The sequence below is a fragment of the Felis catus genome, chromosome B4, assembly GCF_018350175.1.
Source record: "Felis catus isolate Fca126 chromosome B4, F.catus_Fca126_mat1.0, whole genome shotgun sequence".
NCBI lineage: Eukaryota > Metazoa > Chordata > Mammalia > Carnivora > Felidae > Felis > Felis catus.
The window spans coordinates 79,087,682-79,113,227 of NC_058374.1; the positions used below are offsets into that span (position 1 = coordinate 79,087,682).

At 49.1% G+C, this 25,546-nt stretch overlaps 1 protein-coding gene across 1 annotated transcript; it reads right to left on the bottom strand.

Moving 5' to 3' along the window:
* Positions 1–1,220: 1,220 nt before the first annotated feature.
* Positions 1,221–25,418, bottom strand: LOC101098240 (keratin, type II cytoskeletal 4). The gene is given in 13 exon segments (XM_045062668.1): positions 1,221–1,453; positions 1,751–1,785; positions 2,425–2,645; positions 3,256–3,381; positions 4,487–4,637; positions 4,861–4,973; positions 5,615–5,675; positions 6,648–6,868; positions 16,413–16,551; positions 18,470–18,519; positions 23,973–24,101; positions 24,629–24,754; positions 25,305–25,418. Coding segments are annotated over 13 exon segments (1,719 nt in total).
* Positions 25,419–25,546: the final 128 nt, after the last annotated feature.

The following is a 25,546-nucleotide window of genomic DNA, read 5'->3' on the forward strand; positions in this document are numbered from 1 at the left end:
TGAACCTGTGTTCCACCCAAGTACCCCTGGATCTGCCTTGATCGAGTGCGATGTCTGAGGTGGGGAAGGGCAGTGACCTGTCATGAGGCCATTCTAAGTTCTTGTCGGTTCTCATAACTCTTCAGATCCGAAGGCTTCACCCCACATCATATCAAACACATTCGCTTTTGCTATGAAACATTTGAATTTTTATAATTGCCTTTTGAAAATATTTGTCTACCGACAACTCATTCAATTACAACTAGCTGTAATTTGTGGACAATTTCAGACATACTTGGAATTACTGAAAAGCAAGCAAATCTAACCTATAACTTTTTTCAGATGTAATGACATTTTTATGAGTTGAAAATCTTATCAGTTAAGGACGTGGATCCGTGTCATCCATAGTGTCTGCTGGCTGAAAAGGCCTCTGCTGCCTGGAAACTAGAGCTTCCTGTCTCCCTCCAGGCTCAGGAGGAAGTCTCCGTGTGAAAGGGTCTGCCATGACCCATGGGTGGGTGTGCAGACTAGAATCAGGGACCATGGGGGGGGCGCGTGGGTGGCTCGGTTGGTTAGACCCCCCCACTTCGACTCAGGTCATGATCTCATGGTTCATGGGTTCTAGCCCGAGTCCACCTCTGTGCTGACAGCTCAGAGCCTGGAGCCTGCTAAGGATTCAGTGTCTCCCTCTCTCCCTGCCCCTCTTCTGCTTGCACTCTGTGTGTGTGTCTCTCTCTCAAAAATAAACATTAAAAAAAAAAAAAAGAACCAGGGACCATGGAGGCCAGAATGAAAATTTCACCACCAGGTGCGAACCACAATGCAGTTTATTGAAGCTACAGGACACAGAGGTCTTTTCTTGGAGCCAAAAACGGACAAGTACCACTCATGGGAAATCAAGGCACGGATAGGTGTGTGCGTCCACTGCCTGGGGCTTTCCCTCAAGCCAGTGGGATGTGGGGCTGGAAGGGGGGCACCTGAGAGGCAGAGATGATGAAAAACCCGGCTCCTGGGCCATGCCCCTCAGCCTGGCTTTGGGGCGATAGATGGTTTTTCAACCCAATCATCCTTGGCAGCAAATTTTGGGCTAAGATGCCAGTCGTCTGGGAAGGTGGGACTCCAGGTCGCAGGTCAGAGATGCAGTGGTAAAGGGTCCCACGGGGTTGTGGAACAGCACGCAGAACTGGGGTGTGCGGGCAGACGAAGGGGGCTGGGGTCTTGAGACACCTGGGGCGCCCCCTTCAGAATTTGTGGTGGGACCGCCAGCTCTGGGAGGAACTTTGCAAGACCTGGCGGGGGCTGTTCCTGCCACCCCCACTGATGACACATGAGCCCCCCGAACTAGAGAAGCCCCCGCGTACCACCGAGCCCCCTCCGGAGCCCAGGCCCCTGTGGGTCCCAGCTCTGCCTTCCAGGGCGGCCCCTCCCTGGGCACAGCCGCTATCGCCTCTGCTGCTGGTGTTGTGTACCATCTCTGCAAAGAGCATTTGAGGTCAGGGAGCCTATGGGGCATCCTACAGCCCCGGGGCCACCCCCTCTGCCCTCCAGCCTTCCCCGGTGTCCCGCCCACTGAAACTCCACACTGGGTGGTGAGGGCAGGTGGCTGGCAGGGGAAGGAGGGACTCAGAGCCCCTGGGTTACCCTGGCCACCACCCAAGAGCTCTTCCCAGGCTGCAGGTGAGATGATCTCACACCAACGCTGGCCCACGATTTGAGAAACCTTAATCTCAGCCATCGAGCCCCTTCCCAGAGAAAGCACTGGGTAACTCACCGATGCTAACAGAACTCTGGCACTCGCCAGACATCACTGTGGGAAGAGCAGAGGTCAGTGTTAGCGACCTGTGTGGCAACTCCCTCTGCTAGATGCACCTGCTTAGGTCCACAGCAATTGGCGTTGGCAATAAGAAATAGGATGGACTCTGGATGGGTAAGGTTGGACTTTAATTATTGCCCTTCCTACTAGCATCCCAGAGTAACAGTAGAGGAACATCCCCTGGCCTACCCATCCTCTCTTTATTCAGTAAATATTATTTGAATCCATATGGGCCAAGGTCCTGTACCCAAGGGTCAGGCTACAGGAACTGCCTCTTCAGACCTACAATTAAGCCAATGATAAAGAAATGGCCTAGAAATAATAGTTATGCCTATGACTCCTCTTTGCAGACATGTGTTTTACAGCTAAGACATGAGACAAGAAGGGTGGGAGGTCTGCCCAAGGTAAGGTTCTGGTGGCGTCACTATTGTACAGAAAACACAGCTCTCTGGAGGTCTGGCAGCATCTTGCAGCCCTGAAGAGGAGCAGGCTGGGCCCGCCAAGGGCGCATCACCACCTCCAGCAGTGCGCACATGCACACACTGATGGTACCCGATCCCTGGCAGCTGGGTCAGGCAGGAAAGCCACCGGGCATCACTGCCTCTTTGGGAACCAGAGGGATTCCCACTAACCTGCACTCCTCGCCCTCCAGGAGGGTCCGGTAGGTGGCAATCTCAATGTCCAGGGCCAGCTTGACATTCATCAGCTCCTGGTACTCCCAGAGCAGCCTGGCCAGGTCCTCCTTGGCCTGCTGCAGGGCAGCCTTGAGGTCTTAAAGCTTGGCATTGGTGTCCCTGAGGGCCAGCTCCCCGCCCTGCTCTGCATCAGTGATGGCCGTCTGCAGGTTGGCATTCTCGGGGGATGCGGGCAGGAGTTCGATTTAGATTCAAGTGACATACACTGAGAGCCTGCACTGTATGCTTGGTGTCTGCATGTGGGTCACCTCACACTGGGCAAATGAGGAAACTACCACCCACAGAGGTTAAAACCTGGGCCTTCGTCTAGGTCCTAGCACATCAAGGAGTGGAGTTAGTGACACCTGGCCTCAAGGACCTAGCCCGGCTCACAAGAAGTCAGACTCTGCCTTTCTCGCCTTTCATGGTAAGAGACTGAGCATCTTCCAAAGACCTCCCGCCTCCAAGAAGTCTTTCTGGATTATCAGAGAAACTTTCCTGAGCTACTCTCCCAATTCATTCTTCAACCAATCAGCTTCTTTCCCCGACCTCCCTAACCTTGCCTGTATTCAGTATTTCTGACCCACATCAGCAACCAGATTCCAGGGGTACAGGACCTGGATCCACATGACAAGTTTTGCTCAGCACCCAGCCCAGAGCTGCACCTGGTTAATCTTGGCATGCATGAGTCCAGGTCATGGTTTCACTGTGGTAAGTGCTGAGCCCTGGGATTTATGGGGCAAGCGTAAGCCCACAGTCTCAGACACAAGCTCTTCCTCCTCTTCCCACCTGCTTCTTGGCACTCTCGATCTCGGCCCGCAGCTTCTGGATCATTCTGTTGAGCTCAGAGATCTCGCTCTTGGTGTTCTTCAGGTCATCTCCATGCCTGCCGGTCATGGTCTGCAGCTCCCCCAACTGTGTCCAGGAAAGAGTTACCCTTTCAGAAACCCAGCAGGTGCCTTACAGATCCCCTAACCCAACCCTTCACATCACACACAAGAAAACCAAAACACAGACATGTGACTACCGCAGAGTCACCCAGTTGGCGGAACTGAGTGCTCTCGCCCCTGCATCAAGGGACCTGTCTTCTAGCACAACGGCTGCTGTTTGTGGAGCAGACAGTTTGCACCAGGCCCTGTGCTTGATGTCATACTTCACAATAACCAGATGAGAAAGGCAAGGTTACCTCCATGTTATGAATGGGAAAACTGAGCACAGAGTGCTTAAGTCCCATGACTAAACTCATCCAGCTATCAAGTGACAGTGCCGGAATTTGAATGCCAACATTGCAGATGCTAGAACCATCTTCTTAACCAGCAGACTGTCCCTCCTTGGGCAGAAAAGACGGAAGAGTCAGCCGTACATGGGCCAGCTGATGCCCCATTCAGATTTGGGAACAGAAGGAGGGGGACAGAACTCCTTGTGCCTGTAGCCCCTTTGTTCCACCCCCCTCTGTGTCTCCCCACTTCTTTCCAGATGCTGGCTTCAACCCCTCAGTGTGATTGAATCAGAGCACACAATGACAAGGTCCTGATTGGTGGAGGAGTGATGGAAGTGTCTCCAGCAATAAAGGGAATGCAGCCAGAGGGATTAAGGATTTTCTGACCTGGCATACTGACATTTTGGGCAGCATAATTTCTTGTTGGGAGGCAGGGTCATGCATTATAGGATGTGTAGCAGGATCCTTGACCTCTACCCACTAGACTCCAGTAGCACCCCCACCGCCACCCCAGATGTGACAACCAAAAGTCTCTACAGACACTGTCAAACATCTCCTGGGAGAAAAATCATGCCTTCCCCTCCTGTTGAGAAGCACCAAGTTAGAGCAAAGTCAGAGCTTTCCGGTTAGGAAGGGAGATGCATGTGGGTGAGATCAGACCAGTGAGACAGTGAGGGGACTGCTATGCTGGCGATAGAGAAAAGAATGACTCAGAGGCAAGGTCTGCCCTCCTGGATGGCCTGCTCATGTAGCTTGATGGGAGAGCAAGATCCTCCAGAGTTACATGCTGGTGTCACCCACCTTGGTCTGGTAGAGCACCTCGGCCTCTGCCTTACTCCTCTGGGCAATCGCCTCATACTGTGCACGGACCTCAGCAATGATGCTGTCCAGGTCCAGGCAGCGGTTGTTGTCCATGGACAGGACCACAGACGTGTCGCTGGTGTCTGCGGAGCTCCTGCGGAGCCAGGCAGACATGCCCATTCCTGAGCAGATCCACACCAGGGCCCCGCAGAAGATGGGGAGCCACCAGCTCTAGAAGGGTCAGGACTGACTGAGGGCCAGGTGGGAAGGTATCACTTTTGTCAGAAGCACAGACAGGACTCAAGCGCCTAACGGTGAGCTCTGAGTGCCTTCCTCTCCAGGAGGGGGAAGGCAGGTGGGGCAGAGGCTTGCACGTGAAAAGCACACTCACGGCATCATAGAGGGCCTTCAGGAAGTTGATCTCATCTGTCACAGTCTCCACCTTGGCCTCCAGTTCCACTTTGGTCATGTAGGTAACATCGACATCCTAGGGGACAGTTCAAACACTGTTCCCTCCAGCCTGTGGGCTGGCCCAGTCCTGGGCCATGAGGAAGGGGCCACAGGATCCTCTCCCCTCCCCCCCCCCAGGAGCTCCCTCTCAGGGGAAATGAGGCAGGCGTGTCCTCACAGGACTAAACCACTGTCTGACAGGCTGGGCTGGTGCATACCCAACAGAGAGGAGCAAAGGAGCTAAGGGGCTGGGTGGGGGTGGGGGGGGTGGGGGGGGGAGGAGAGCAGGGCTGGGGCCACCACAATGGGCCCAGGGCAGAGGAGGGTTTGTGACTGTGCAACCCTCAAAGTTTCTCTTTAGATGGATTATGGGGATGTACTCCTGAAAACACAAAACCCTGTTGCCTCCCTTTGTCCATTTTCTCATCAAAACTCAAGACCTAACAAGATTCATAAGCCCCACATGCCCATCAGGGAGAGGTATCGCCAAAGTCTGGCAGGCCCTTTATAACCTGCCCCTGCCTGCCCACCCTGCTCAGCAGGCTCCCTCCCGGGCCCCGGCCCTCACCCACATAGCCTAAAGGAGACCCTCAGCTTAGCAGGACTAAACTCATGCTTCCCCTCAATCTTCCAGCCACTCTGCTTAGTGGGAGGTGGGGGCAGGGAGGGACCCTTCACCTTCTTCAAGACCACGAAGTCATTCTCTGCAGCCGTGCGTTTGTTGATCTCTTCTTCATACCTGTGAGAAAAGAGCCCCTGTCTGATCTGCCTTCTCTGGAACGTCCCCATGGCCCCAGAGCCCTTCTCATAAGTAACATGGACTCAGGGCTTCTGCCAGTTTCACTCAAGACAGGTGTCATTGCAATGCACAGCCCTTCTGAACTCAAGGGAGAGTTCGTTCAACAGACTCTCTGCTATGTGCCAGGTACCACTTAATAATGGCGGTGGTCATTACTGGACACTGGAGTAGAAGCCTGTTCCTATTTGGGGGTCCTATTTTGATTCATCTCCTAAGGCTTCCTGGAAAATTTTGGATTTTTGAAAACCATTTCTAAGACCAAAGGGAGATGGCTGAGCTGCCAGGTGCTTTTGGGAGGGAGGTGGGCGGTACCAACTAGCGTATAGTGAGTATAGTAGCCCCATGGGCTCCCAGTAGACACTTAACAAATCAGTGAAACCCAAGAATGGGTCGCTAAGAACGTGCCAGTGAATTCTGCTTGTATTAACTCATTGAATCCTCGTTACAACCAATAGGGTAAATGCTCCCACTTTTTCCATTTTACAGTGAGGAGACTGATCACAGAGCTCCTAAGTGGCAGAATGAGGCTTGGCCAAGGCACAGCAAGTTGCTATTTGCTGAGAAGCTTATTGACAGGGGAAATAAAATTCCGATTCGGAGGAGAACCTGAAGACGGTCTAGCCCAGGGAGGACAGAGGACGTTAGCCGAGTCTGTTAGCGTCGGGGTGTCTTGGAACTCCCCAGAATTCTGCGTGTATACCCTTTCACTAAATTCTCAGAAGGACTTCTGCCTCAAGCAAGCCATAAGCCACTCCTTTAAAGACTGGGCTACTGAGAGTCAGAGAGGATGGGGTAAATTCTACAAGCTTACAGTTAGCTGGAACAGAGTGAAGCAAGAGCCCAGGCCTCCTGCCACCCACCCCTGCCACCTGCCAGCTCACCCGCCTCACCCAGGGACGGGGCAGTGCACACCTCTTCTTGAAGTCTTCCACCGTCTCCTCCCTGCTCCTCAGCTCACCCTCCAGCTTGTCCTTCTCCGTGTGCAGCCCATCCAGGAAGGCCTTGAGGCTACTGATGTAGTTCTCAAAAAAAGGCTCAAGGTTGTTGTCATTGCTATTAGAACTGGAGCCCTGCTCCTGAAGGAGGGTCCACTTGGTCTCGAGGACCTTGTTCTGCTGCTCCAGGAACCACACCTGCAGCCCAATGGGAAGAGCCCCAGGGAGCTGTCTAGGGCCAGCTCCAATCATGGCAGCCCATGGCTTCCCCAAAGTCCCAGCGGTCTCCTCCTCTCTCTTGCAGGGCTGCATTCTGTAACTCTGCAACAGTTTAGTCCTAAACCCGTGTGGACAGCAGCACTGGGGTAATGCAGGGGAGGCAGAGCCCTACTGCACAGGTAAGGAAGCCGAAGCCCAGAGATGACCAAGGACACACAGCAAGTCAGTAACAAAACACAAGTGACGTTTCCTGATACTTAGGCTTGATGATCTTCCCGCTATATCATTCATTCATTCCTCAGTCATTCGTTCCTCAGTCATTTAGTAGTCAACAAATAGCAAGAGATCCCAACATCCAAGAGTAGATAGAGTCCCCAGGAAGAGGTTTGCAGGACCACCAGGTACACTGCACTAATGTGGGAAATGGCAAAAGCCATAAGGAACTGGCTTTCAGGCAGCCAGTGTCCCAGGAACAGGGTCCAGACACACCTAGAGTCAGCCTCGTCTGACAAACCTGGTTAAATGTAGGGCTCAGCTGCATTTAAATTGAACCACTGGTTAAAAGTTCTAGGCCAACTGTACACACATGTAGAATAAATATCAATTGGCCATTCAACAAACATTTGCAGAGCACCAAGCTTGTTGCCAGGGCTTATGCTGGACAGTCAAGACCCTCAAGACCATGAGAGGCTCAAGACCCTCAAGGCTCATGAGAGGGAGGGGAGCAGGCACAGAGAGGGGCCCGTTGGGTAGAGAAAGCTGGAGGAGGGCCAATCCAGCCAGGAAGCGGGTGTAGACCACCTCGTCCAGACCCAAGAGACCACCAGACTTTCCTCTTCCAGGCTCACATTAGGATTCCCAAGGCCTCCTCCCCCTGGCTCACATGAAAGACACCACCTTCCCCATCTGGGAAGGTTGGGTTTCCTCCCCAGGAAAATTTAAGAAAAATGAGAACTATAAAAATCACCACCGTTCTGCAGCTGGGCAGTGGCTACTTAACTTGAGCTAGATCGTATGCCAGTGAAGGCTCTTTTCCACCATGAGTTTTCTGAAGTATCTTTTTTAAAAAAATTTTTAATGTTTATTTTTGAGAGAGAGAGAGAAAGAGAGAGAGAGCAGGGGAGGGGCAGAGAGAGAGGGAGACGCAGAATCCGAAGCAGGTTCCAGGCTCTGAGCTGTCAGCACAAAGCCCCACATGGGGCTTGACTTCCAGACCCACGAGATCATGACCTGAGCTGAAGTCGGACACCTAGCGGACTGAGCCACCCAGGCGCCCCTGAAGTATCTTTTTATTTATCATCATGGTGTATATGCTACAGGGCTAGTTACATCCAACACATCATCCTGGAGGAGTAGATTTTTGTCCTCAAATTCTTTACATTGTTCTTGCTTCCATATTAGAAACAAAGTTTCAGATACCTTCAGACTCAGTGTTCCAAGTTGTTGGGACACTGTCATCTGCATTTCCCACCAGCCAGTGACATCCTTGTCTCTCATCTTGAATTCCTTTTCCAGGACGCACTGCCTAAAACCCATAAATTTTACAGAAGCCCCATTGAACCTACCAATTTCCCTTTTGTTATTTCCATTAAAGTTGAAAGAAGAAAGAAAGAAAGAAAGAAAGAAAGAAAGAAAGAAAGAAAGAAAGACGAAGGATGCCTCTTCCTCAGGTTGTTGAGCGGATCATGTATGAGAAAAGTTCTCTGTCACTTGGGTGCGGTGTGAATGTAGGTCGTTTTTGTAACACTTGTCTCCTACTTCCCTTCAGCAGCAGAGACCAGTCTTGGTGCCTCTGCTGCTGGCAGCGAAACCGTAGCTCCTCTGGGGGGAAAGAGCCTGCATAGAGTGTGCATTCCCACTAACATACACATGCAGATAGACTCGCAAAACCACACACACGCACACACCTGCTCTCTGATCACAGTGCCCTGCCCCGGGCTCTCTTCCCCGTGAAGCCCTTTATGTCACAGACGGGGACTGCCCTCCTTGCCCCCTCGCCCCCCTACGTACCAGCCCCATGCCCTCAAGGCCCTGATTCTTGCCCAGAGCTTCTCACTAATCTGAAAAAGCAAGACACCGCAATTGAGTCTGAATCGGGGCACAGACTGAGAGTTCACAGCCCAGGTGCTGTCTGGACACAGCCACCTCCTGAGTCTCCTTGTACTCAGCTTCCTTTTCTGCACATACAGGGCTTCAGACTTGAGTGGGCGGGGGGAGGGGAGCGGGGCTCACATTGGACCTACTGAAGTCAGGGGTTCAAAGGAGGTATGGAAATGAGAGAAAGGGCACCCGTGTCCTAGCCCCACATTCCATCCACCGCCTCGGCCTGCTGACGTCTGTGATGCTGAGGACAGAGTCAGTCTGGGCAAAGTGGAAGGAGGGTGGGTTTGCGGCTGGGAGTTGTGGGGAGGAGACATTAAAGCAATATTTATATAAAGTCACCCTGTTCTCGCAGACATGTGAGGCTGGTCTTGACTCCCAAATCCGAACGGTGCATTTCCAGCGTGGCCCCTGCCTTCCTCGAAAGAGACCTGGGAGCAAATGAGGAAATGGGCCACACTGTCTTCCCACCCCCTGCCTACCATCTTCTCCAATCCTTTCTATCAAGGGAAACACTTTGGAACAATGCAGTGGCTTCCACCCCTTGATGGTTGCCAGCAACGTGGCCCGGTTTGAATATGCTGAGAAATCAGGTTGCATTTTAAACATAAAGAACACATTCCAAAGAAATTGGGATGGAAGTTTGAGGCTCTAATGAGGGCCCATCCCAAATCCCTTCTTCCTGGCAAAGCCCACTGCTAATCCCCCACGCCTGCAGACTATAAACCCAGCTGTTCTCCTCAGCTGCCTCTTAGAAAGAGGAGCAGAGCGTGTTATTACCAGCACAGCTGGGCCTTCCCAGAGGGGAGGGCATAGGGGCTCCTTGAGAGACTCAGGGCCCTGTAGCCCCTCCTCTCCATGGCCATGGCTAGGCCTCTCATGAAGGTACCATGACCAAGGCCCCTCTGCTCTGAGGAAGCCGGGCTGTCACTGGGGGGAATTAGGAAGGCAGAGGAGAAATCGCTCCTGGCTTCAGGGAGCCCTGGCTTCTCTGGGAAACAGGGCGCTCAGATTCAGGCGCTCAGGGTTAAGGACCAGCTTGGCAACACATAGCACAGCAGATGGCAGATAATGTGGGTTGGGGACAGCGGTGGTTGAGTGGAGCTAGGAAGGAGTTGAGGAGAAAGAAGCGTGTGGGGCTGCGTCAGGATGGGGGCACTGAGTCAGGAGGCCTTGGATCGGGTGTGGGGGAGGTGAGGGACTGTGTTCTGGTGTCCAGACAAACTGTCATCCTGTTGTCGGCAACTGGAGAGAACCCTGCTCCATAGGGAACTGTTCAACACCAGGTGAGCTCTGAGCCAAGTCATACTGGGGAGGGACCGGCCTCGCTGCATCTAGAACCCAGGAAAGGTCTTAGGCCAGCAGCTGCTGTCCCAAAGGACAGGGTCCTTGACAGATGGGTGGCCTCCTCAAAGTGCCCAGACGCTGCCACCCCAGGAGGCCATCAGAGCAGTGCCATGGAAAGCACCCTGGACAGAAACAGGAAGCCCTGCTTCCAGGCTCCGGATCCCTCTGGGCTACCATTTAGCCAATCAGAATAGAGCTGATAAACTCCTGCTCCGCCTATGAAGCAGCTGGGAGTTGGGACCTGAGGTAAGTGCTATACAGTGTTGTATAAACCAAAGAGCAGACACGCTGTGTCTGTTTCTGTGTCTGTCTGTGAGGGACTATAATAGCGTCAGGTAGGCAAGCCGTGGCATGCTGGCCAGGGGGCGGGCTCAGTGATTGACATTCACAGACCTCTTCCCTTCTACCCTCCCTCCCAGCAACCCTGTAGGGAAGGGCACGTAGTAGTTCCATTTCACAGATGAGGAAAACTGGGGCTCAGAAGTTAAATTGCCTGTCTGAGGGCCCACAGACAGTAAGTGCCAATAGCCTCCGATCCCGTTCTGTCCCAATCTGGAGCCCGTGTTTGTGGAGCAGCCAGGCAAGACTTGGGCTTCCGGCAAAGGCCTCCTGTGGGGACCCCACACAGTGCTCTGTGTCTGTTCCTACCCAGAGCTCAGCTCATGGAACAGGCCCTGACTCTGAGCAACTGACTCAGATTTGATCAAGTTTGGGAAATGACAGATGAAAACAGAGTGCAGAACCAGGAGCCAAGGTACAAGCAGGACCCTACTCTTGTCTAAGCCCCCAGCAAGGGCACTTGGCAGTAGTTCCCCAGCAGTGGGGGTAGTTGATGGGTGCTATATCATCTTACCTTTTTCCAGTGAGTATCAGAGTCCCAGTTTTGCAAGCCAATGGGCCGCAGGCCAGGGCCATGAACCACCCTGACACTAAGCGGTTCACAGCTAGTAGCCCCGCCTCTAAGTGAGACCGTAGTGTGAGGTTCCTCTGCCCTCCCCCTCATCTGCTCCCCAGCCACCCCTTCCTGAACACCTTTCTGTGCCGGGTACTACCTTGACCTCTTCTGACTGGCTCCTCCTCTGTACCAGGGATCATGAAAAATCCTCTGGCTTCAAGCCCCCCTCCCCTTTTCTTTACACCCAAACTGACCCATAATTTAGAAACCAGCAAGCACCCCAGCCCCAATGGTGTCCTGTCTTACAGCTCCTGGGACACCATTGCCCCTAAGTAAGTCAGACGAGAATGTCTTTCCTCCCCTCAACCAGCGGAAAAGCCCGTGGAGGGCAGCACCATACTTGGGGCGGTCTCTATACCCTCAGCACCCAGCCAGCCAGCCTTGTACAACTTGAGCCATTCTCGTTTCCAAAAAGTGCCAAGCCACAGCCTCGTAAGCATACGTGCCAACACTTAATAGCATCTGACATTTGTGGAGTGTCTTCAACTTTTTAAAACCCTTTCACTTATCAGGACTGACAGACAAATGGGCCAGCATGCCACACAGAGACACACACCCTCCCGTGACTCACAGACAAAATGCTCTCAAACGACCTGCAGCCCCAAATGAAAACGACCAAAGCATTAAGCACGAACGAGGTTTGAAGACTGATAACAGTCAGAAGGTAAATGCTGTCCCAACCTACCCTCTGACTCTGCTTTCTCCCAAGAGGCATGGAAACCAGAGCTGGGAGTGAGGGTCAGGCACAATGCTCAGAGGGCCCAGGCAGGGGTAGCCAACCCTTGTCTTCCCCAGGACTCCATTCCCAGCAAGGGGTACAAGGACCACCATCCATACCATTATCTTTCCAAACGTCCATTCATTCTCTCCGCGGTCGTTCGTCAAGCACCTACTTACACCAGGCACCAGGCTACCCAACAGGAACACGATTCTGCACAAGACGAGGTCCAAGGTCTGGAGAAACTCACAGTTGTATTGAAGGAGGAGCCAGTCATGTAAACAACTCCTTATATCACATTGGGATCAGTGTTTTGGACAGCGGTACTATAGGCATAAGAGGAAGAAAGGCTATGGAAGGCATCATAGAGGAGGCAATTTTGAGTGGGGTATTGAGGGATGAGTAGGAATGGGCCCGGTGGATGGACAAAAAGAGAAAAGCATCCCCAATAGAGAGGAAAACGTTTCAGATACAGGTGAGTGGGGAGGGTTAGTGAGAGACCCCACATTCTTGCAGAATAGAGGATATGGAAGTGGGGGACAGGTGATATGGAAGTTTGAAACTGATTATGATGGTGTCTTTGTGCTATGCTCCAGAATCAAGGCTTCACTCTGTGGGCAGTGGCCTTGGGGCTGACTGCACATCAGGATCACTGGGCAGTTTTTAAGAATCCAGATCCTCAGGCCTCACTCTTGATCTCCTGAATCAGAATCTTAGGTAATGTGGCCCAGGCACCTGTATTTTTTTTAAGTTCCAGTTTGCTTTAACTCTGATGTACTAATCCCTAAAACATAAGCAACCTTATTATAGGAGGAAAACTTCCACATCTTTGTGAAGGGCTGGGGGAGCCATAAGAGAGAGTCACCCGTCCTGTCTTCAGACCAGGTATAGACTTTTATCTAGACCAAGAGGCTGGGCCAAGCAGCCAGTCTTTAGAGGCAGGTGCAAATGCTGATGACTGAGAAGCACCACCAGAGCGCTGGAGAGCCAGCAGGGAGCTTCGAAACACGTCACTGAGAAAGGGCAAGAAAAGGTGAACCACAGCCTAGGGCAAACATGTATCTGATGGGTCTCCAAAACATCATGATGAGGGAAAGAAGCTAGACACAGAAAGAATATATTCTGTATGATTTCATTTACATGAAATTCTGGAAAAGGCAAAGTAACCTGTAGTGACAGAAAGCAAGCCCCAGCCTGGGCCTGAGGGCTGGAGGATGATTGACAGCAAAGTGGCGTGGGAGAAAATTTTGGAAGATGTCCTATATTTTGATTGTGGTTGTATTTACACGGGGATACACCTCTCTGTGAGTCAAAACTCACTGAAATGTACTCTGAAAATGACTGCATTGTTATTGTATGCAAATTATACCTCAGTGAAATTGATTTTAAAAAGGGGACAAGAAGGGCGCCTTGGGTGGCTCAGTCAGTTGAGCATCTGACTCTTGATTTCAGCCTTGGTCATGATCCCAGGGTCTTGAGATCAAGCCCAGTGTTGGGTTCTGTGCTGAGCATGGAGGCTGCTTAAGATTCTCTCCCTCTCTCTCTCTCTCTCTCTCTCTCTTTCTCTCGGCATCTGGGTGGCTCAGTCAATTGAGCATCTGACTTCAGCTCAGGTCATGATCTCGCAGTTTGTGAGTTCAAGCACCACATCAAACTCCCTGCTCTCAGCACAGAGCCCATTCTGGATCCTCTGTCCCTTTCCCCCTGTCCCTCCCCCGCTTGGGTGCTCCCTCAAAAATAAAACCATTTTAAAAAAATTTTTTAAAGAGCCAAATTATGGAAAGAGCCTAAATGTCCATCAACTGATGAATAGATAAAGAAATTGTGGTTTATATACACAATGGAATATTATGCAGCAATGAGAAAGAATAAAATATGGCCTTTTGTAGCAACGTGGATGGAACTGGAGAGTGTGATGCTAAGTGAAAGAAGTCATACAGAGAAAGACAGATACCATATGTCTTCACTCTTACGTGGATCTTGAGAAACTTAACAGAAGACCATGGGGGAGGGGAAGGGGAAAAAAAAGTTAGAGAGGGAGGGAGCCAAACCATAAGAGACTCTTAAAAACTGAGAATAAACTGAGGGTTGATGGGGAGTGGGAGGGAGGGGAAAGTGGGGGTGATGGGCACTAAGGAAGGCACTTGCTGAGATGAGCACTGGGTGTGGTATGGAAATAAATTTGACAATCCATTTCATATTAAAAATAAATAAATAAATAAATAAACCATATTCAAATTGTAAAAACATAAACAAAACAAAATACACACTTGTCAATAATTACAGTTTTTATGAAGGGAAATAGAAACCACGTCTACTCTGGTCACTAAACCACTTAGGATAAGAGTGACTTGAAAGTGGGACCCAGAATTGAAGACAGTTCTTGTGCGTGATGCCAATCCCTCACTGTGGCAAAAAGGTGGCATTATGCTCCAAAGGGCTGATGTGGTTTGTCGACCATCAAGTCCTTATAATCTGGGACTAGCTCAATCTCCGGGGGGGTGGGGGGGATACAAAAGAGGGCAGGATTTATGCAGGATTTATGATGGTGGACGCAAAGGGTTCATGCATGGCCCTTTCCACGGCGGGGGAGGGTCGCTCTCTCCCATCGCCCTCACCCCCTCACCTCGACTCTCTGACACAGATCGAATGACGAGGGAAGTAGAGTGTGTCATTCCAGCTCCGAGAAAGTCCTGGGAGGTCCAACGGGCACAACGGGAACTGGGCTTGCCCCCTGAGGAGTGCCATCCCACGTGGCTTCAGCCCCAGCTCCCTGCTTTCCTCTTCCTTGCCCAGCCCCACCTTCATGTGCCTTCCTGAGAAGCACAAAGCCACTGTGCTGCTGTGCACTTGTCCATCTGGCCACCATACCTGCAAGAGGAGAAAAGTCTGGGCTGGGCACAGCTGTGTCAGAGGCATGCTAGGAAGGTTCCCCGGCTGGCCCAGCTCACCCCATGTTCCAGCTTCCAGGTTCCAGCCCTGAGATTCCATGGGTGAGCCAAACAGAAAGCCAGCCTGGTCATAGGGACCCACTGAGTCCTGTGTCCTCCCAGCTCATCCCGGCTGTGGCATAAATGTTCAGGATGTTGGTAATGGACCATAGAATGGGGTAAGGGCAGTACTTCTCCAAGCCCAAACAGACCTGGATGGCACACGGCCTCCTTTCCCATTCTGCAGCCCTGCTATGCAGGTCCAATCCTCTTTTCTCCCATATTCCTCTGCTCCCCCACCCTGAGGCTTGGGGACCCCCCATGGCTCGGGAGTATCTCTCTGTTCCTCAGTCAGCACTGCAGTTAATATCCCTGCAGTCTACCACGGGGCTAGGAACTCCCAGAGAGCGACCCCGGGCTTCTGTCTCTGCAGCCCCTCTCTTAATCTAATCCCTGTACCCAGTCACGCTGAGGCCCAGCTCTGCTGCTCTGGTCCCCAGACACAGGGCTCTGGGTATAAGGACCATGAATTGACTCCTTGGTCACAGGAGCCCCAATGCCTAGCAGAGGGCCAGGCACAGACTAGGCACTCTATTTGCTTTATTATTATTTACATTTTAGTTACTATAATTGTAATAATAATAAAATAATAATTATTAAGAATCTGGTTTCTGGACACTTAATATGAATTAATAGTAACAATGTGGGGCACCTGGCTCAGTCATTTTAAACATCAGACTCTTGATTTCGGCTTAGGTTGTCATCTCACGGTTTCATGAATTCCATCCCCGCATTGGGCTCTGCGCTGACTTCGTGGAGCCAGCTTGGGATTCTCTCTCTCTCTCTCTCTCTCTCTCTCTCCCTCTCTCTATCTGCCCCTCCCCCACTCCCACTCTCTCGGTCTCTCTCAAAATAAATAAACTTTAAAAAGATAATAATAACATTGTATCACTATTTGCCAGACACTTTTGAAATGTTCAGTATATGTTCAATGAATTCACTCTCAGGACAAACCTCTGAGTAGATACAATTATCATCCTATTTTACAAATTAGGAAACTGAGGCACAGGATAGTTAGGTAAATGACCTATGACTGAGCAGCTAGAAAGTCACATAGTCAAGGTTAAACCCAGGCAGTGTGGATCTAGAGTCTGTGCTCATAAACACAGTCTACACTGCAGGTCTACCAGTGAGACGCATTAAGCTTCTTCCCTATTCCTCACTTTGCAACCTGTCCAGGTGGGCCTGCAGGCAGCTGGTGTAGGACTCAAAGAAGGGCTGCAGGTCATGGGCACTGGCCCTGGAGGTGGCCAGCTGCTCCTGCAGGAGGCACCACTTGGTCTCCAGGAGCCATACCTGCGGTCAACCAGGGAGGAGAGGTCATGGCCTGCCTGGCCTCCAGCTCACGAGCAGACCCACTGCCCCAACCCAGGCCTTATGTTCCCAGGCCCCCTCCCCACCACAGGCCCTCACCTTGTCGATGAAGGAAGCAACCTTGTCATTGAACATCTTGATTTGCTGCTTCTCTTGGTCTTCACCCTCCTGATCTAGAGGGTCGATTCCCATGTTCAGGGACTGAAGGAGGCTCTGGTTGATGGTCACCTCCTGGATGCTGAGGGGAAAGCCCCCTGAACCCTCACGGCCCCCAGATCCACCAGGAATACCTCCAAAACCACCATATCTCCATTGCCCCTTCCTCCAGCCTCACACAGTCTCCCTCCAAAGGCACCCAAACATCCCCAGCATCCCCACACTGAGCCCCCAGCCTGGGTGGCACACTAAGCAAGATTTTCTTGCTTCCCCCAAGGCTGTATAGGCTCTGGCTGCCAAAGGCATCCTGTATCATGACACAGGCTATGAAAGCAGGTTAGATAAAGGTGCCCCCTCCAAAAATGATGTAGTCCTAGGAGTGCAGAATTTCGTCATAGACAGTGGGCTGAATCTCTGTCCCCCACTCCACTCCGCTGCTTGGGCCTCAGCTAGAAGTCCTTTGTGGTAAAGCCTCATAAAGATCTGCTACAGCTCTGGTGGAAATGCGGTAAGAATGCTTGAGAAGTGGCACAATTTGTTTGTTGTAAGGAATTTAGCATAACCAATTATCTGCTGCTTTCTAAGTCTGCACCAGCCACCAGGATTTGGCATTGACTTTGCAGTGCAGACTACTACTCAGTAATGGCATTGCGTTTCCTAAGGACAAGGTAATGTTGTATCGTGATCCAATAAGGCAGTCCGTCTCAGATTCTCTCCAATCACCAGGATTGGATAGCGGGGGGTGGTGGGAGAAGAAGACACAGAAGGCTCCTCCACTGAGAACTCCCCGACTGACAAAGGGAATGGAGGTGCACGCAGCACATGGAGAGACACGGAGACCCTAAAGCCACATCAGGGCCATGAGCCTCAAGACCTGATCTCAGGATAAATTTGGAGCAATTCACACACACACACACACCACACACACACACGCACACGCACACGCACACACACACATGCCCTCCATGAGACCTGAAGGGCCAACAGGGCTTTACTAAAGACACATTATGACAGACTAGCTTTATCTCATTTTCAACAGGGGCCACTTGCCCAGTAAGCCAGAGGATACTACAGGTGTAGGGAAACAGGGTCCCAGAAAGATGCCAACTGGGTTGCTCATGAGGCAGATGGAGAAAGACCTGGAGGAAGTATAGCACCGGTAGCACATCCATGGCCAGCTGACTCCCATTCTCTGACCTGGACAGTGCCCCTTGACAGGATGCTCGATCCTCCGCCCTCATTCACTATGCACTCATCCAGTATCTGCTCTGGGCCCAGAACTGCCAGGTGCCGCAAACAATGGCTGTTGCCTGCTCTGCCTGCTCAGTCTGCCAGTTCACGGGCCAGCAAGGAAGGCAGACACGTCAATACAAAAGTACTGAGAAAGACAGGTGTGTTCAGGGCCTGCTGGTGACACGATGAGGGGGTGAGTAACTCTGCTGGTAGGTGAGGGGCAGACATGGAAATCTCTCCTCAAGAGCAGATGTCAGAGCTGAAGGAAGATGGGGTCTCAGAGAATATGCCCGCCAAAAGGGAAGCATGTGCAAAGGACCCAAGACTTGGAATAGTTCAGAGTGTTTAAGAAAATGGAAGCATTTTTGCTCACTGGTAAAGGTAATACAGAAAAGGGTGTGGTGTTCTGGGACCGCATTGGAGAAACAGGCTGAGCCCCTTCAAGAAGGCCTGATGGGTCATATGAAGATGTCAGATTGCGTCCTCAGGCAATAGGGAGCACTGTAGGACTTAATGGGGGAATAACATGGTAAGATTTGTGCTTCAAATGCGATGCAGACACCCTCAAAGTCCTCCAACCTCCCAGATCTTGCTTCCCTTTAATAACCAACCAAATGTCCAACCCCCATTTCAATTCTGCAGGGAGTTCAGTACCTCCCTCTCCCCCACACTTCTGTGGAGCCCTGAGCCAGACCTTCCCTGGTCAGTCTACAATACATCTTCCTACCTGTTGCTCCCAGTCACCAAGACCACCGTCCGCCCCTAGCCCACCCTGGCCGATAGCTGACCCCAACCTTCTTCCTTTGCCAATGATGTACTGTAATGAGAGTACAGTTATGATCCAGGAATGACCCTGGTTTCTTATCTGACATCCCTGTGATAGAAATGTCATGGCCATCCCCTGGGAAATGCTTCCTTGACCGTGGCCTCCATGTGTGATCTCCTGACATGTTGTAGGAGCCACTCTTCCTCCCTCTCTCTCTGCCCCTCCCCAGCTCACATGCTCTCTCTTTTGCTCCCAAAAATAATTTAAAAAAACAACTTAAAAGAAAAAAAAAGAAGTAAGGATATAAACAACCCATAGTACTTCAATTCTATGGAATACTCTTGGCAATAAAAAGAAGCAAACTATTGATACACACAACAAATTGAGGCATCTCAAAGGCATTATGTTGAGGGAAATAAGTCAGTCTCAAAAGGTTACCTACTGTGTGACTTGTTTATATGAGATTCTCTGAGAGACTAAACTATAGTGACAGAACAAGTCAGTGGTTGCCCATGGTTAAAGGTGGAGGGAGTGTGTCACTATAAAAAATAACATTCAGGAGTTTTGGGGGGTGACAAAACTATTCTGGACCCTAACTGTGGCGGTGCCTTCACGAATCTATACTGCATAACTGTTAAAATTTATAGAATAGTTCACCCCAAAAAAGTCCATTTTCACATATGACAATTAAAAATACAGACAAAGAAAAAAGGAACATGTTGAACAATATCACGGCAGAGGGGTGGAGGTGGGGGAACACTAAATTAGCAGGACACTAAATCTACAAGACAAATGACCAGGTTTCTTCAAGAAATAAATTACAAGGAATAAAAAAGAGGGATATGATCCAATTGCAATGCATGAACATTTTTTAGATCCTGATTAAACAAGTGCTTTTAATGCAAACATTCACAAGACATTATGGGAAATGTGAACTCAGACTGGATTTTTTTTTATTTGAATATAGTTGATAAACTGGACTGAATTTTTTTATCAAAGAATTAATGTTTATCCTGTTAAGAGTGATAATTTTAATATGGTTATATTATTTTAAAAGTCCTTATCTTTTAGAGAAACTTAAGGACTATGTATGAATAAAATAGTATGATGTCTGGGATTTGTTTCAACATAATCTGGAGGGGTAAAAGGAGTGGGGAGAATAGAAATGAAACAGAATAATGAGTTGATTGTTGAGTTGATCGTTGATGGGTACAGAAAGAAGCATTCATTTACTCTTCTGTCTATTTTTATATTTATTTGAAATTTTCTATAATAAAAAAGTTTTTAAAAAGCTACGTCCCTTAAGATTAAATATAACACCTTTCTCCTCTATTCCAGCTCAGGATGAGTCAGTGGCAGGAGCTGCCAAACTGCCAACTACAAAGTTGGAGGATACATAGTGAGAAGCTCCATGCCCACTCTTTTCCTTGGGCTAGTCAGTCCACTCTTGGGAGTTTGGGTTGGGTTCCAGACATCCAGAGGATGTGATGTCTATGACAGAGCACCCAGAATGGTAAGGGCACCCAAAGCAGAGTTGGAAATGGAATGATTCCACAAGGAGAAGGAATCCAATAAAGGGGAAAAACATCCTCGAACATTTGTAGACTGTTGTGCACAAGAGGACTTAGGATTTTCCCTATAGCCACAGAGGGGAAAAACTTGGACCAATGAGTAGAATTTACAAGGTAAAACTCAGTTTAGTGTCCTTTATGAAAGAGAGGAGTTACTTTCCACAGGAAGCTGCTGACTATAGAGTGGTGTTTTAGAGAAGACTTCAGTATCCAAATGGGGATTCCTTTTCAGGGCCTCTGAAGTCATTTCTAGGCTTGAAAGTCTGACTCCTCAGAAATTAATTAACAGTAGTAACCCTCAAAATAATAGTGGTAATATCTCCCATATATTGAGTACCTATCTTGTTGTAGGAGCTGACCTCTGTCATGCATTGTACAATTTAATCAATACATCAGTCAACAAGTACAAATTTTCTGTCTGATATCACATAAGATACAAACAATATACGGCATAGTCCCTCTCTTTAAAGAGCTTATAATCTAGGGGCGCCTGGGTGGCTCAGGTGGTTAAGCGTCCAACTTCGGCTCAGGTCATGATCTCACAGTTTGTGGGTTCAAGCCCCACGTTGGGCTCTGTGCTGACAGCTCAGAGCCTGAAGCCTGCTTCAGAATCTGTCTCCCTCTCTCTCTGCCCCTCCCCTGCTCATGCTCTGTCTCTCTCTGTCTCAAAAATAAATAAAACATTTTTTAAAACTTTAAAAAAGTAAAGAGCTTATAATCTAGTTGCTAATCAAAATTTGTATACAAGTAGTATAATATCTGTATGAATATTTTCACTTTATAAAATACTTCCATGTATATTATTTCATGTATTTTTTGAAACATCCCTGAGAGGTAGATATTGTTTTTATTATCACATTAGCAAATACTAACAGCTAATATTTTAAATTACTCTCTTCCTCTGTGAGTGTCCAGTTTCCAATTTGCTCATCATGAGCCTAGCTCTGATCAAGAGAAGAAGACTATCCTCTCAATTTTCTTTATTTTCATTTCCCTCTCATCCCAATAAGGGAGTTAAATTAAACATAATAATCCAAAAAATAATAACAGTAATAATAGTAATAATCCATGTTTTTAAAAAGAAAGCAAGTATGCTAATCATCCAATGACAAATACTGCCCAGCAGCTGAGACAAAAAAGCAAACATGCTAAATTAGGTAAGTTTTATTATCTATAAGGACTCTGACACTTGTTTGTTGCTCCCGGTTTTAAAAGAAACAAAACAAAACAAAGCCTGGGTCTATTTTAAAGTTGAACTTTGAAACAAATATTAATATTAACATTACTTGATCTTAAGTGGAAAATCTGTGAGCACATGTAAATAGTCAGAACTAAAGGTGGGACTGAGAAGTCAGGTTTGGAGGGATTGAGTCCCCCAGGTATCTGGACCAGATCTCAGAACCAAGGACAGAGCAGGGCTGTGACTAGTCAGCTTCTGCCTTCAAAGACCAAAGACATTCCACCCCACAAATCTATCATGAAACAAACAAAACCACACATGTGACATTGGTACACCATGCAAGTTACAAGCATGGACTCTAGGGTCCAACTACTCGTGTTCAAACCCTGGCTGTACCACCTGCTAACTGCATCCTTTGGCATAGTGTGATCTTTATGCCTCTGTGCTCCTTTTTCTCATCTATAAAGTGAGGATAATCATACTTACCTCATAAGATCATTGTGAAGATTAAATTATTTATGTGTGAGATTCTCCGAACAATGTCTGAGGAGGTGAAAATTACTTAATAAAAACTTTTTTTCATTTATTGATTTTCCAGAGCCTTGAGATCTCAAGATGTGGGAGGAAAAGGGAGACAGAGAGCTACAGAGTCTTACTGGGAAGAGGGGCAACTGTCATTGAATCATAAGGAATGAGGACACAAGGGCAACGTTTGACCACATTCCCCTACCACTGTAGCCTAAAGCCCCCAAGGGAGGAGATAAAGAAAGCCTGCCCCTGGAGGTGACCCAGGCTGGGCACTGCAGTTAGTCAGTTGGCTGTCACTGAGCCATTTGGAATTCTTGGCAAAGATTACTGATGCCAGTATGAGAAGTGTGCCAGCCCCAAGGCGTGTCCTGCCCTGGGATAGATCCAAAAAGAGTGAAGCACAGCATGGCAGTTGAGCAAAGTCTGACCCAGTTGGCTTAACTCCAAAGACACCCTCAGCACCCTCCTCCTCTCTTCTTCTCTCACTCCATACGTGGCTGCTAATGTAACGTCCTGCAGGCCACATTTTGAGTATGTTGCTCTCTGGTTCGGCAAACATCTCGGGTCCCTATTATTCTGAAAAACTCATAGAGTCAAATACACCATCACATATTATAATTTAATGAAGAAAAGGAAACAGAGACCTGAGAGGAGGCAAGGAAGAGTTTCTATATAAGAGAACAATGGGCAGGTGATACGCTCAGGGACAAACTCCTAACCTGACAGTGTCTACCTGGGTCCCCCTTGGCTTTGAGCCTCCAAGCAGATGAGAGTATTTTAGGAGAGAGGAGCGATTATAGAGAGGTGTGGCTAAAGGCAGGGGAAATCCTACAGTTGCACATCAAGGTCCAGTCTCAGTATTTGATGCAGGAGCTCTGGTCACTGCTGGTGGCAGTCTGCACCATCCTAGCCGAGGAAGAGGATGAACTGCTCAGTCTGGGACTCTGATCCATGGAGATGCTAGTGCTTCTGGACTGGATGCCCTTCCCACATTGGTGGACTCACTGTCCCTTTGGATGCCCTGGCCACCTCTGTTGCCCGAATGCCATTGCTGCTGCTGCTGCTGCTGCTGCTGCTAGTGCTCCCAGCACTAATGTTCTTGCTGCTGGATGTTTGGCTGACCACAACTGCAAAAAAAAAAAAAAAAAAAAAAAAAAAAAGGAGGGGGCTGCTCAGTGTCATCTGTCTGTCTAAATGCCCACTGTATGCATTCCTATCTTTGGAATGAGTGTCAGAGAAAATTCAAAAAAAGGTGACCACCCTCCCATGGTAGGGAGTTCTTTGTCTGAGGGGGAATCCAGGACATACACTGGATAGGACATTAGATAAGTCCTACCCAAATACGACTCTCCCTTTGCCCCTCCCTTTCTTTTACTCTTGGAATCAAACCGTGGAAAAGACAATTTGCAGGTAGGCAAGCTGAAGCAAAGCCACAAGAAATCATCTCAAACAATAGAAATGGAGTGTGTAAGATACTCACAGATGCACACTGGGCTCTGACACTCCCCAGACATCTTGTTTAGGAAAACAAAATAAATATGATGGGAACCTCATGGTGGTTCCTCTCAGCATCTCTGTTCAGAATTATCCCTTGGGATGCCAAAGTACAATAATCTGAGTTGCAGCATCAGGGATTGAAATTAGACATGAGAAGGGCTTCCCTGGGATTCTAGGATGGGGATGCAGAGAACAGAGATATAATGTGTCTCTGGATACTTGGCTCTGTCATCACCTTGGCCTTGATTCCCTCACTGACAAACCTGGGATAATATACTTCTTCATCAGTTTGTTGAAGAGAGTAAATTAAGCCATGAAGAATGTCTAGTACAGTGCTTGGCCTATACCAAAAGTGACACAGCTTTTATCTGTGCCAGAGATATAGAGTCAAAGAAGAGAGACTGATGCAGAGAGGAGTGGAAACCAGTTTGTAGAACTGGAGGAGCAGGCTACCAGGACCACCTAGTACCCATCTTGTATTGTCCACCATCCCAGGATTGACTGACACTGACCTTTGGGGAGAACCATATGCCTGTTGGAAAGCATTAAGTATTCAGCTGTAACAAATATATAAAGTTGGTGTTGTCCCCGAGCCCAAAGGGGGAGTGCTAGGCAGTATAATTCAGTTAAGCGAGCATTTGTTAAGACCCTCCTTTGTTCCCTACCACTGTGTCTAGCTAAGGACCATACAATCCTTTGAAACTTGACTCTCAAGTTGCCCTCCTTGCCTTGGCCAGAGTCCCCACACACCTGCACTCCTCGCCACCCAGCATCTTCTGTAGGTGGCAATCTCCACATCCAATGCCAATATGACGTTCATCAGCTCTGGTAGTCACACAGGAGATAAGGCTGGTATTCTGAAATGGGAGGAGAAAAAAGAGAAGGGCTGAATCTTTAAACCCACCTGGGCACATAGCAGGTGACCACAGGTCTCCCTCCAACTGTCTTAATGAAAACTTCTAAGCTGTGTGCTGTGTTGTTAACCATGCTAACTTCTTCTGCCCGTATCATTCATATGCATGTAGCTACACTAGGCTAGGAAATTCCAGTGGTTATTTGAATCCTTACTCAGAGATATTGGTCACCTGCTTCCCAATCTCTTAAATCTCATACCCCACGGTATGAGACCCCAGAAACTCAATGCAATGCCACATATTTCATGGAGTCTGGGGCCACACCCAATGAAATGAGGGAAGACCATTCTATCTTGAAGATGATGGCTGGGAGTAAAGGTAACATACATGAAGCCATAGCTCTGTATGGTGTATCCTGGGAAGCCCCCTGTAGGTTCCAATGAGGACCTGAAAGGCTTTCCAGCCTGCTAGGTTCAGATAACCCACCAGCATCAGAGTTACAATCCTAGGCTTTGGGGAGCCACAGCTGCCTGCTTCTTGGTGCCCTCAATCTTTGCCCACAGCCTCTGGACCATCCTTTTGAGCTCTGCAATCTCATTCTTGGTGTTCCTCAAGTCAACGCCGTACCAGCTGGCTATAGTCTGCAGCCTCCCAAGCTAGAAGGTGTGGAGCAGATAGGGAGAGATTATCTCTAACCCTCAAATACATGTGTGTTAAAAGGACAATAGGGGGAGCCTAGGTGGCTCTGTCAGTTGAGTGTCTGACTTAATTTCAATTCAGGTCATGATTCCTGGGTCGTGGGATTGAGCTCTCCATTGGGCTCCATGCTAAGAATGGAGTCTGCTTAAGATTCTCTCTCTCTCTCCCTCTCTCTCTCTCCCTCTGCCCCTCTGCCCCCACCTAAAATGAAAAAATAAAATAAAATGAGAATAGAAGTGCAGTTAATCCAGAAAGTCCTAACATTACATGGAGGTCCAGCAGGCATTTAGAATGAAAAGTATTGCTTAACTAAAAATCACAGTTGCCCCTAAAGATATCAGGTAGTAGAATGAAATGTACTGCAAATTATGGATATTTGCAAAAGTTATTTCAGTGGGTTTCCCATTGAACAAAATGTGCATTATCTGTGATGGGGCCAGGAGGGGCTGGAGGTGAAGGAGCAGGAGCCCTGGGTGAGTCTACACTGATGCAATCACCCTTATTTACCTTGACCCGGTACAGCCTCTTAGCCTCAGCCTTGCTCCCCTGGGTGATCTCCTCATACTGGGCCTTGACCTCGCTGATGATGCTGTCCAGGTCCAGATGCCAGTTGTTGTCCATGGACAGGCATATCACTCAATTCTGACAGCACCTGGTTGTACTCCTACATGCCCACAGGAGCACACCATTGCACAGTGTTGCCTTCTCTCTGGGATGCCCTAAACCTTCCATGCACTGGCTCCGGAATG